The sequence below is a fragment of the Cololabis saira genome, chromosome 6 (genome assembly GCF_033807715.1).
Source record: "Cololabis saira isolate AMF1-May2022 chromosome 6, fColSai1.1, whole genome shotgun sequence".
NCBI classification, from domain to species: Eukaryota; Metazoa; Chordata; class Actinopteri; order Beloniformes; family Belonidae; genus Cololabis; species Cololabis saira.
The window spans coordinates 48,257,796-48,271,919 of record NC_084592.1 but is presented as its reverse complement, the minus strand read 5'-3'; the positions used below and the strand labels follow the sequence as shown (position 1 = coordinate 48,271,919).

At 48.5% G+C, this 14,124-nt stretch overlaps 1 protein-coding gene across 1 annotated transcript in view; it reads left to right on the top strand.

Annotated features, from left to right (window-relative positions):
* Positions 1-14,124, top strand: part of LOC133445655 (ceramide kinase-like protein) — a 68,590-nt gene that overhangs the window by 22,927 nt on the left and 31,539 nt on the right. The window contains exon 3 of the mRNA XM_061722979.1: positions 10,893-11,024. Within this exon, the coding sequence (XP_061578963.1) occupies positions 10,893-11,024 (132 nt within the window). The remainder of the gene's footprint in view (positions 1-10,892; positions 11,025-14,124) is intronic.

The window sequence follows — 14,124 nt, the reverse complement described above, 5'->3', positions numbered from 1 at the left end:
GAACAGAAACCTGGAGCCGTTCTCTTCTACTAATGATGGATATTTAACAGCTTCCGGTTTGTCAAAGGCTTTCTTGCACAGTCAGACTTATTGTTCCAGACTGAGCAAGATTCTTCTAAGTTTTTGGAACATTTTCTTTACAGCTTTCTAGAAAGTCTGGTTGAGGAAGATGCTGGTCCTGAATCTCCAGGTTTATTTCTTTATTTTTGGTTTGTTTATTTATAGGATCCCCATCAGCTATTCGTCCTGGGGTCCCCAATGCAATTTTAAAAGAAAATAGTCCACACATACACACATTTATCGCTGTTACAGGTCACTGTAACACCGAGTCATCATATACACAAACAGCAAACTTTCTGTCTAAAATACATTATTGGTACAAAGAAGCATCATACAGTCAAAAATAGAATAGTCAGAAATATTGTGGTTTTTTACTATTAATCAAATCCCTCTTGAAAGTCAGGAGACTTAATTTTAGGCCCCGTTTACACGGAGCAAAAACGGAGGCGTTTTCATACGTTTTGGCCGTTCTTTTATTACGAAAACGGAGCTCAAAGTCACCAAAAACGATCATTTCTGAAAACTCCGGCCAAAGTGGAGATTTTCAAAAACGTTTGCGTCTAAACAGAGGAAAACGGAGATTTTGGGCTTCAGAACGTCACATTATGAGACAGAAACGTCACCAGCGTCATGAGTGACACCTGAGGTTACAATTAGTTTGTAACCGTCAATATTTTCTTGTATTTTACCTGTTTTATATTCTAACGTCACACTTAAAAGTAACTCCACTTCTCTGTCACTCCAAACCAAAGTCTCTGGTTCATCTTGGAAGTAACTGGAAGTTACTCGTGTCATTTGTTGACGTTTTTTTCCAGGATTCTGATTGGCTAGCATGACTTTATCTTCTCGTTACACTGCCCCCTGTAGGTTTGGCTGCTCATAGCACCTTAACAGATATTTATGCGGGTTCGTGTAAACGAAGAGATTTTGAAAACGATCTCGTGTAAACGATGGAATTTTTCAAAACGTAGAGGGGGAAATATCCGTTTTTGTAAATATGTGTAAACGGGGCCTTAATCTGTCCACCACCAACAGTCGTGATAAATGCTGATACATTTTTAAGATATTTGCATGCAGTGAACAATTTAAAGCAATCCTAGCTGCTTTGTCCTGTGCAATTTGAAGTTTCTTAATATCTTTGGTGCAGATGACCAAATAACTGGGCAATAGTCCAGACGGGACAACACTAGAGCCTTAATGACTTGGTTCAGAGTATCTCCTTGTTACTGCAATACTTTTACCCATTTTCTTCGTAATGTGATCGATATGTTCTGACCATGAAAATTGTTGTCCAATACTATTCCCAGTAACTTGATTTTGTTAACTTGCTCAATTTGTGTTCCAACCACTGACAGCTGTGGTTGAGGATCCAGGTTTTCCAGGACCTTTGTAAGTCCTGCGTGTCGCTGCAGCGCGACGTTCCCAGGCACGAGTTTCCAGGTGAACGGAGTGGGCGGGGCCTGGCCGACGCTGACACACAACAGAAACGTGCATGGATTTAACTTCCAAAGGACAACGTTCTTACATTGATTCCTTTCAGCTCCTGCGCTCGTCGTCCGTGTCTCAAACAGAAACTATTGTAGAGTGAGGAGGTCAAAGTTGAGGCTCGGGCTGGCGTCATGCTCTCACCATGGCATCGGCGTGACAGGACATCGCTGGTCACCTGTCTGTCTGTGCGTCTGTCTGTCCATCAAACCAGATTACCCATGAGCCTCGGCTCCTGCAGGAGTGTGTGTTGGGCCTCGGACTCTCCCCCGTGAAAAGCTCACGAGTCGAGTGCCAGCTCCGGTCGTCACACGTCAAACTGACGGCCTTTGTGACTTTAAACGCCCTGGTGGAGGTGTGGAGGAGTGTGTGTGTGTGTGTGAGAGTGTGTGTGTGTGTGTGTGTGTGTGTGTGTGTGTGTGTGTGTGTGTGTGTGTGTGTGTGTGTGTGTGTGATGAACACAGAGTGCTACTCTGCGGACATTAAGCCTATTTTCCAGCGGGAGGTCAGTGTGAAAGGCGTATTGTTGTGTGAATCGTGGCGTCGCCGGACGGCCGTTCGGCTGCCGACTCCATCGGCACTTCTTAACCTCCAGGTTTAAAACCTTCAGCAGCACAAAGGTCGGCAGGAGCAGATTCCTCCTGCTAACACATCAGTATTCTCAGCTGTTTGCTGGTTAGCAGCTGCAGCTACTGGAGGGACGTGAATAGCAGTCAGACTGACAGCGTTTGTGCCTCAGAGAAACAGAATAGAAACAGAATAGAAACAGAATAGAAACAGAATAGAAACAGAATAGAAACAGAATAGAAACAGAATAGAAACAGAATAGAAACAGAATAGAAACAGAATAGAAACAGAATAGAAACTGTCTGAATACGTTCGTCCTTTAGGTCTGCAGGTGTTCAGCAGGTCCAGGACCAGGACCAGAGGCCTCATCTATAAAGCTTGCTTGCGCAGAAAAAGCGCCTGAAAGTTGCGGAAGCCGCCATATACGCAAAGCCTCGGATCTAAAAAGAAAAAACTAACCGAAAAATCTGCATATCCCTACGGCAACCCTCACCCTCCCGTAAGAATCTACTTAAGACACGGGGAACTGGCGACGCAGGCTGTGAGGTGGTGAAATGCAGCCAGATACATGTCATACTCCCAGTGACTGCGTCCACATGCACTCAACAACCACTTTAAAACGTGAAGATTGGCAATAACACAAATGTGGACTGCATGTAAACATAGTCAATGTCATCACATATCAGACTTACAGATCCATTTACACCCAAGCCGGCACCATCATAGATCCACGTGTTCCACGAGTAAGCCATTATGCAGGTAGGGGGGGGGGGGGGGGGGGGGGTGGGGGGGGGGGGGGCCCGAGCCGAAGAGGAAAAAAGAAAGTGTTCTGATTAAAATAAGGTTGGACTATATAATAATTGCGTTCATAAGGATAAAGTTTTAAACAAAATAAAAATTAAAGAAATAGTCTCTATAGTGTATCTGCCTGTCATGCCAGGTGCTTGCATGTTGTGTTTACTTTTAAGCCTGAATTATGGTTCTGCGTTACACCAACGCAGATCCTACGCCGTAGGCTCTGCGTTGGTGTAACGCAGAACCATAAATACGCCCTGAGCAGCTCTGAGGGGAGGGGGGGGGGAGCGGGGCTCCGCTCCCGTCTTCGCATCGCTTTCGCACAGTGTCTTGAGGATTTGCAATCACAGGCTGAGCCTACCGTTAGTTTTTAAACTGTAAAGTGGGGGGGACAAATACATGATTTTGAAAAGTGGGGGGGGGGACATGTCCCCCCTGTCCCCAGTGGAAATTGCGTCGTGGCACTAACGGGCAGCAACGGCGTGCTGCCACTCAATCGCTTTATTTTATTGTATACTATTTCTATACTTATTCTAACTTTTACTGTGACCACCAAATAATGTGGTTTTCCTGTCCTCCACATCATCTACAACATCTTGATCTAAGTCTCCGTGAAATTCAGTGTCACGGTGGCTGGATACTTCTCATTCATTCTGACGCCAAACAGGCTGCAGGAAGCCACTGCGCATGCTCAGCAGATCATTCATATGCATTTATGGTATAAAGTGGGTGTGTAGAGGGCGGGATATGAGGCGGATTCAGCTGCGCAGCCTTCCAGCTGAACTGTGATTCATAAAGCGAACATTGCGTGCAAATCTGCGTGCACAGGGTTTTATAAATCCGGATTTTTTTTTGCGCCCGGCATTTTCGGCTTTTGGGTGTACGTGCACTTTTAGTATGACTCCTACGCAGTCCATTTTAAATGAGGCCCCAGGACTGCAGGACCAGGACCAGGACCAGGACCAGGACCAGGACCAGGACCAGGACCAGGACTGCAGGTCCAGGACCAGGACCAGGACTGCAGGACCAGGACCAGGACCAGGACCAGGACTGCAGGTCCAGGACCAGGACCAGGACTGCGGGACCAGGACCAGGACCAGGACTGCAGGACCAGGACCAGGACTGCAGGACCAGGACCAGGACCAGGACTGCAGGACCAGGACCAGGACCAGGACCAGGACCAGGACCAGGACCAGGACCAGGACCAGGACTGCAGGTCCAGGGCTAAGAGATGTGTCCAAAGGCTCCAATCTCCACAGATCTCCCCATGTGATCTTCCTTTTGGGTAGGTCCCATTTGGTCCATGCTCCCTGGGGCGCTAGCTCCCTGGGGTGCTAGCTCCCTGGGGCGCTAGCTCCCTGGGACGCTAGCTCCCTGGGGCGCTAGCTCACTGGGACGCTAGCTCCCTGGGACGCTAGCTCCCTGGGGCGCTAGCTCCCTGGGGCGCTAGCTCCCTGGGACGCTAGCTCCCTGGGACGCTAGCTCCACTGCTTTTGCCCTATGACCTTCCTCCTCCAGGATTCTTACTTCCTCCTGGATCCTTGGTCCTTGGTTCCTGCCTTCCCCCATTGCTGGACGTGGGAAGTTCCCAGACCCTGTCTAGGAACTTGCCGAGTAGCTCAGGTGGTAGAGCGGGTTGTCAGAGGTTGATCAGAAGGTCGGCGGTTCGAATCCCGCTCCATCCCAGTTACTTTCGTAGTGTCCTTGGGCAAGACACCTTACCCACCTTGCCCCGTGTGAATGTGTATGAATGTTGGTGGTGGTCGGAGGCGTTTGGCGCGATATGGCAGCCACGCTTCTGTCAGTCTGCCCCAGGGCAGCTGTGGCTACAAACGTAGCAGCTGTGGCTACAAACGTAGCTTACCACCACCAGAGAGGATGTGTATGAATGAATAATGATCTCTGTAAAGCGCTCTGGGAGCCTTGAAGGGCGCTAGGAATGGGTGATATTTTACCGTTCACGATAAACCGTCAAAAAAATTCCCCACGGTAAGAATTTGTATCTCACGGTAAAAATGATAAAATCCCGTTGACGTTTTTGTGTAAAGCTGATTTTTGGTTCTGCGTTAAATCCACACACAACGTACGTGAAGGAAGGAAGGAAGGAAGGAAGGAAGGAAGGAAGGAAGGAAGGAAGGAAGGAAGGAAGGAAGGAAGGAAGGAAGGAAGGAAGGAAGGAAGGAAGGAAGGAAGGAAGGAAGGAAGGAAGGAAGGAAGGAAATGAGCCAGAAAGAAAGAAAGAAATGAGCCAGAAAGAAAGAAAGAAAGAAAGAAAGAAAGAAAGAAAGAAAGAAAGAAAGAAAGAAAGAAAGAAAGAAAGAAAGAAAGAAAGAAAGAAAGAAAGAAAGAAAGAAAAAGATAAATTCCCGTTGATACGTTTTTTTGTAACAAACATGGCAGATCTGAGAGCGAGATAGATTTATAGTTAAAAAGATGGAGTTGAATTGGTATTCTTTTTATCGTCATTTTTATCGTTATCGGGATAAATGCCAGAAATTATCGTGATACATTTTTTAGTCCATACCGCCCATTCCTAAAGGGCGCTATATAAAACCAAGTCATCATCTGTCTTCCTGTGCATGGTGTTCCAATGATGTCACGGAGCTTCACCATACATTCAGCTTGTGCAACAGATGAGTCAGCTGTTGCTGTTGCTGCGGCCTGATCTTGTGAGGATGCATGTCTGACTGGTTCGTCCTGGGAGTCTCTGTATGTCATTACGACTCTGCACTTGGCTACCTTAAATTCCTCCACCACGGATGACAGAGGAAGTTGGAGCTTCCCTGATCTTCCCTGACCTTGGAGGGATTCCCAACCATTTATCTTCCTCTCCACTCCTTCAAAGCTTGTCTTAGGAACTTCATACACTGTCAACAGACACATGAGTCTTGGCTGGTAAAGCCATGCTTTAAACTTCCCTGGGAGCCCTGATTTCTCGGTCAGTGAATCATCACTTTCCGAGGCACTTGATTGGATTATCCTCTATCGATGGAATCTCTTCTCCTTGCACCTGCAGCTTGACCCTGTTTGTTACATTACCTTTCCTGATCACCATTGCCCTGGATTTATTTGGCTTAAACTTCATTCTGGCCCATGTTGACATTTGGTCCAGAACCGTTAGCATCCACCTTGCCTCCACAAGGGTTGTGGTCGTCACCGTAAGGTCGTCCATGTAACCTCTTGGGGGTTGTTGGATGCCAGATTCCATTTTTGGGCCTCGAGCTTCCTTCCCAGCAGCTGTTCTTAGGAGGTTCATACCCATGATGAAGAGGATGGGGGAGATTGTGCAGCCAGTCACGATTCCCTTTTCCAGGGTTTGCCACTGTGTTGTAAAATGGGCTGTTTTGAATCGTAGCTGGATCCCGCCAAAGTAATCGGTGATCATTCCCTGGATGTGCTGAGGGACGAGGGAATGGTTAAGTGCTGTATGGATGAGGGCGTGAGGGATTGATCCGTAGGCATTCTCCAAATCCAGCTAGACAACAGTCAAGTTGCCTTTACTGACTTTGGCCTCCCGGATCATCTGACTGAGAACTCCAGTGTGTTCCAGGCATCCAGAGAAGCCTGGGATCCCACCTTTCTGGATAGCGGTGTCAATATACCCGTTCTCTGTCATGTATGAGGTCATCCTCTTGGCCAGTACAGAAAAGAAGATCTTGCCTTCTGCACTTAACAGTGAGACTTGCCTTAGGCAGAGAGTCGGGGACAAAGCTCAGTGCATTATTGACGAGCTCCTGCAGAACTACTAAAATCCTGCGAGAGAATTCTCCAGCCAACCAGGAGGTGAGGGGGCGTGGCCATCCTCTGGTACATACATTTGCTGATCAGTTCATCCCCTGCTACTACTACTACTACTCACCCACCCACCCTCTATTTCACCGCTTTGAGTTACTAAGACTGGCTGAGTTAAACAATTATCATTTGCTTGTCTTATGTTTCAAATTGTCAACAGGCTCAACCCTAGACTTAGTAGTCTTGTGCCGATCTCCAGTCCTCAGCACACACACCAAACAAGAATCAGACCACTCATATTAGGGAAATGTGTCGACATCTGCGCGCCAGTATGAGTGTTGTTTGCAGGGGCCGCAGATTTGGAATGGGATTGATGAAGGTCATCTCCAAGTTTAAAAGACAACTAAAAAATCATCTATTACTAACCTATATATAATATAAAAATGCTTCTTCATGGACTGCTGTGTATGTAATGTTAAGTATGTATGTTAAGTTTTTTTTCGTGTGTACTTTGTATGCATTTATCCATCACCATCTCTTTACGGATGGTAACTTCTTATACCATTGATTGTACCCTCACCCTTATACGAACTATGGGCCCCGACCTATAAGCTTTCCTAGCTTCCTTGGGGGACCCATTCACTCTACTCACTTAATTCAATTGTATTATTATAACTATTATTATGGTATTGTGAATAAACTCAAACTCAAACTCAAACTCAACTCAAACTACTGTCACTCCCGCAAAGAACCTGAGTGTCAAGTTTGATGATCAGTTATCTTTCTCTGAACACCTTGCTCTGTGTCATGGTCGTGCTGCTTTGTTCCCTACAACGTACAAAGCATAAGCCCTCACGTTCTCCCTTCTCAATTACTGCAAGACGGCCTGCTGTGATCAAACCATCACAAAAGGTTGAGAATGCTGTGACGTTTCTGGTCTTCAATCAACCTAGATGCCTCACCTCTGTTCACTGATCTTCACTTCAGTCCTAGATGTCTCACCTCTGTTCACTTCAGTCCTAGATGTCTCACCTCTGTTCACTTCAGTCCTAGATGTCTCACCTCTGTTCACTGATCTTCACTCCTCTCCTCACACAAGGAGGTTCTAGTCTCGACTCCACGTGGTTCCTCAAAGGTGTTTAAAATCTATTTAAATCTACTTTTTGATCGGCTATGATACTATAGCTTAATAGTATTCCTCTATTGTAAATGATTTTGAATAAAAGTGTCTGCTAAATGTAATGTTCTCCACTCCACCATGACTTCCATCCATGCATCAGAAACAGTGCTGCGTGTAACAGGAGACGCTCCTGATTCAATAAGAGTCAGAGCCAGATGCTTAAACTGAGGATTATTTTTCCTCAAAATAGTCAAGTTAAGTTCAGTTAAGTTATAAAAAACAGATTGAAGAAGCTGAAAACCAAGAACTTTGACTTTTACACTGAATACCAAAATAAATGATTAAAGGGGTAAATCTTTTAACTTTTTACTGAAGTCACTGGCCTTAGGAAACACGTCTCTGCATTAGTCAACAACATTTAGCAGCACAGCCTTGAGTCCCTTTTCAGAAACCCAACACTCCTCCGTGACAACACTGGGATTGTTTACCATGGCAACGTGATTCTGACTGAGACCAGGAGACGGTCTGATGTAAACTTGACCTCTTTACCTCTGTCCATGTTCCTGAGAGACGTGTTGGAGACCTATTCATGCCCAATGGGAATGTGTGAAAAATTGTCCTTTTCTCTCTTTTTTACACAGGAGCATAATTGTTTGTTGATTTATGTACTTGTGATTGTGAATAGTAACTGTGCTGCAGACTGGATCAGACTGGATCAGACTGGATCGGAGTCGTGCCTATTCAGATCTTTCACCACTACTTCACTCATTTCAATGTTTGCCTCCGAGAATCGGCCTACACTTCTCCACCACTGGTCAAAACACAACTTGAACTCAACTTTGAACTCAAAATGGGCATTTCAGGAAAAGCTACTGCTGCTGTGATTCTTATCTCACAGGGTGCTCCTTGAATGAATGAAAGAAAAAAATGTATTGGTCACCACCAAGCATGAACACTTAGGTCACAACCAAAGGGTCGGGCTGAAGCCTCGGCTTGTGAATGAATGAATGAATGAATGAATGAATGAATGAATGAATGCCCCCCCCCCCTTCTTACATCTCAAAATGTTCTTTTATCTGACATGTTTGAGACATTTTCCTTTTATGAAATACAACAAATGAATAATAGCTAACAACAACAAAGAGCATATGCAGATTTACAAGACTGTCTCAGAAAATTAGAATATTGTGATAAAGTTCTTTATTTTCTGTAATGCAATTAAAAAAACAAAAATGTCATACATTCTGGATTCATTACAAATCAACTGAAATATTGCAAGCCTTTTATTATTTTAATATTGCCGATCATAGGTCCAGGACTATGTAGCGGACTCTGTAGAGCCGAGTATTTACAGAGTGATGCAGAAAAACTAGTTCATGCGTTTGTATCTTCTAGACTGGATTACTGTAATGTGTTGTTAGCAGGATGTCCAAGTAATTTGCTGAATAGGCTCCAGCTGATCCAGAATGCAGCAGCACGAGTGCTGACAGAAATCAGCAGGAGAGACCACGTCTCTCCAGTGTTAGCGTCGCTCCATTGGCTACCTGTAAAATTCAGAATTCAATTTAAAATTGTATTACTTGCATATAAAGCCCAAAACGGCTTAGCTCCGCATTATTTGCAAGACCTGATAGTGCCTTATGTTCCTGGCAGAGCTCTCCGTTCTCAGAGTGCAGGTTTACTCGTAGTTCCTAGAGTATCTAAATGTAGATTTGGAGGGCGGGCGTTCTGCTATCAGGCACCATTACTATGGAACCAACTTCCAATCTGGGTTAAGGAGGCTGACACCACCTCCACCTTTAAAACTAAACTTAAAACCTTTCTGTTTAGTAAAGCCTATAGTTAGTGTTTAGTAAACCTCTAGCTGGTGTTGGTAAATCTCTAGGTAGTGTAAACTCTAGTGTGTTAGAGTCAGTAGTCATAGTTGCAGCTATAGAACAAGACTATAATAGTTAGTCTCAAATATAGCTTGGTGGTAGATATGCTGCTACAGGCTTATGCTGCAGGGGGGACCGACATGATCCGCTGGGCGGTTCCTCTCACCCTTCTTCTCTTCTCCTCTTCCCTTCCTCTCTTCTTCATTTCCATTTTTATTTATTATAAATATCTCATAGCTATCATTTTCGTCCATCGTTCCTGTAGTTTCTTGTGCCGGCCCCCCTTTTTTCTCTTTTGTGCATGTTTGCAGGCCGGAGCCTCGGGAGCTGCGTTCTGGCCTGCGGTCCTGCCCCCCCCCCCCATCCCTCTGATCATCCTGCTGCTGCTTCCACCTGCCTGCAGCCATCCCACCCCCCTCTGGTCATCCCGCTGCTGCTTCCACCTGCCCGCGCCCCCCCCCCCCTCGGTCTTCCCATTTCTGCTTTCACCTGACTGCTGTGTGCTGCTGACGTCCCCGACCCCCCAGTCTGGCCCTCGGCAGGAGGGTCCCCCCTTATGATCCAGGTCCTGGTCCAGGTTTCTTCCTCCTAAAGGGGAGTTTTTCTTGCCACTGTTTGGCTTAAGGTTTTTCTCCCACTAGGGGAGTTTTTACCTGCCATTGTTTATGTAATAATTGCTCGTGTTCATGTTCTGGATCTCTGGAAAGCGTCTAGAGACAACATCTGTTGTAATAGACGCTATATAAATAAATAACATTTAAAACTCTGTGGAAACGTGGTCTTAGGATGGCGGAGTCTGTAATAAAGAGGAGGAGTTGGATGGCTCCCAGTGGGATCTCTGGAGAACATGGTCAGAATGAACGGGTGAATAATGGGGTCATTAATGAGACGAGGTCATGTCTGGGGGGAGCAGATTAGAGCCTTGAGCTGGATAATGGAGCTGGTGTGTGTATTGATCTGAGTTGGTCTGTGGGGATCCATAGTGACTATGTTTTCATGCAGTCAAAATTCAGGTTATTGCTAATATTCCGGTTTCTGAAACATTCGGAATATTCCGTTTACATGCGTGAGCTAACAGGGTTATCCCTGCATCCATGGACTCCTGCGGTGTTTTGGTGTTTTGATGTTGCAGGTTGGTCCTCCAGCTGACGGGAGCGATGCTTCACCGTGTGTTTTGGTGTTTTGATGTTGCAGGTTGGTCCTCCCGCTGACGGGAGCAATGCTTTACCATGTGTATTGGTGTTTTGGTGTTGCAGGGTTCCCCAGCCGACCCAGGGCTCTGAAGGTCTTCATCAACCCCAGCAGCCACAAGAAGGAGGCCGTGCACGTCTACAGAGAACATGTGGCCCCTCTGTTCAAGATGGCCGACATCCGCACCGACATCACGGGTGGGTCCTCCGACTTCTCCGTTACCACCAACTAACACCAACTAACACCAACTAACACCAACTAACCACCAACTAACACCAACTAACACCAACTAACCACCAACTAACACCAACTAACACCAACTAACACCAACTACCACCAACTAACCACCAACTAACACCAACTAACACTAACTACCACCAACTAACCACCAACTACCACCAACTAACACCAACTAACACCAACTAACACCAACTACCACCAACTAACACAAACTAACACCAACTAACCACCAACTAACACCAACTAACACCAACTAACACAAACTAACACCGACTGCCACCAACTAACCACCAACTAACACCAACTACCACCAACTAACACAAACTAACGCCAACTACCACCAACTAACACCAACTAACACCAACTACCACCAACTAACACCAACTAACCACCAACTAACACCAACTAACACCAACTAACACCAACTAACACTAACTAACCACCAACTAACACCAACTAACACCAACTAACACCAACTAACACCAACTAACACCAACTACCACCAACTAACACCAACTAACACCAACTAACACCAACTACCACCAACTAACACCAACTAACACCAACTACCACCAACTAACCACCAACTATCACAAACTAACACCAACTAACACCAACTAAACACCAACTAACACCAACTAACACCAACTACCACCAACTAACCACCAACTAACACCAACTAACACTAACTAACCACCAACTACCACCAACTAACACCAACTACCACCAACTAACACCAACTACCACCAACTAACCACCAACTACCACAAACTAACACCAACTAACACCAACTAAACACCAACTAACACCAACTGACACCAACTAACACCAACTAACACCAACTAACACCAACTAACACCAACTAACGCCAACTAACACCAACTATCACCAACTAACACCAACTAACACCAACTAAACACCAACTAACACCAACTAACACCAACTAACACTAACTAACATCAACTAACACCAACTAACACCAACCAACACCAACTAAACACCAACTAACACCAACTAACCACCAACTAACACCAACTTACACCAACTAAACACCAACTAACACCAACTGACACCAACTAACACCAACTAACACCAACTAACACCAACTAACACCAACTAACACCAACTAAACTGTTGTGGTTTGGTTTTTAAAGGACCCAAGTGCAGGGAGAGAGAGGGAGGCCAGAGGCAGGAGTTCTCAAAAACAAAAGGATTTAATCCAGAAAAGGCAAAACACAAGGCGCTGCAGAGCAGGATAAACAAAAACCAGGAACAGGGAAAACCGACGAGGAGACATGGAGGGAAGAACCAGTACGGACCGACAGGGAACCAAGGAATGACAAGACAAGATATACTGAGGGGATAACGAGACAAGACGAGACACAGGTGTGGACACAATCAGGGCAGATGGGACACAGGCGGGGCAAGACAGAACTGAAAGTTACAAACACTGGGGGGAAGTGTCAAACCCTGACAGTACCCCCCCCTCAAGGGACAGATCCCAGATGTCCCCAGAGTCCTAACCCAGGGTGGGCGGAGGGGGCCTGGAGGAGGGCCCAGGCCACACACGGCCAAAGTTCCGGGGGCCGACCTCGGGACCGGGCAGACCAGCGAGACCGCTCGGGGGGGCGTCCCCGAGGCCTAGGCCTGGGTCTTGGCGGGGGGCGTGACGGGGATTCTTGGCGTGGCTCGGGGACTTGACAGGGCTCGGGAACCTGACGGGGCTCGGGAACCTGACGGGGCTCGGGAACCTGACGGGGCTCTGGGACCGCCTCAGGAACCGAGGGCTGCGGGACCGCCTCAGGAACCGAGGGCTGCGGGACCGCCTCAGGAACCGAGGGCTGCGGGACCGCCTCAGGAACAGAGGGCTGCGGGACCGCCTCAGGAACAGAGGGCTGCGGGACCGCCTCAGGCACAGAGGGCTGCGGGACCGCCTCAGGCACAGAGGGCTGCGGGACCGCCTCAGGAACAGAGGGCTGCGGGACCGCCTCAGGAACAGAGGGCTGCGGGACCGCCTCAGGATCCGGAGTCGGGGCTGACAGGAGGCGGGGAGCCGGAGTCGGGACTGACAGGATGCGGGGAACCGGAACAGGAGCAGACAGGATGCGGGGAACCGGAACAGGAGCAGACAGGATGCGGGGAACCGGAACAGGAGCAGACAGGATGCGGGGAACCGGAACAGGAGCCGACAGGATGCGGGGAACCGGAACAGGAGCAGACAGGATGCGGGGAACCGGAACAGGAGCAGACAGGATGCGGGGAACCGGAACAGGAGCAGACAGGATGCGGGGAGCCGGCGTCGGGGGGCAGAGGATCCCCGGAGCTGCCCGAGTGGGGACCCGGGTCCGTGGCGCTGGCTGCGGGGGTACCCGGGTCCGAGGTGCCGGCTGCGGGGGTACCCGGGTCCGAGGTGCCGGCTGCGGGGGTACCCGGGTCCGAGGTGCCGGCTGCGGGGGTACCCGGGTCCGGGGCGCTGGCCCCCCCTCAAGGGACAGATCCCAGATGTCCCCACAGTCCACATCCAGGGCGGGCTGGGGGGGAACACGGGTCCTCGGAGCTGGCTGAGGGGGGGCACAGGTCCTAGGAGCTGGCTGAGGGGGGGCACGGGTCCTCGGAGCTGGCTGAGGGGGGGCACGGGTCCTCGGAGCTGGCTGAGGGGGGGCACGGGTCCTCGGAGCTGGCTGAGGGGGGGCACGGGTCCTCGGAGCTGGCTGAGGGGGGGCACGGGTCCTCGGAGCTGGAGCAGGAACAGGGGTCGATGCGTCCAGGACCACCGCTAGAGCAGGAACAGGGAGCGATGCGTCCAGGACCACCGCTAGAGCAGGAACAGGGAGCGATGCGTCCAGGACCACCGCTAGAGCAGGAACAGGGAGCGATGCGTCCAGGACCACCGCTGGAGCAGGAACAGGGGGCGATGCGTCCAGGCCCACCGCTGGAGCAGGAACAGGGGGCGATGCGTCCAGGACCACCGCTGGAGCAGGAACAGGGGGCGATGCGTCCAGGACCACCGCTGGAGCAGGAACAGGGGGCGATTCGTCCAGGACCACCGCTGGAGCA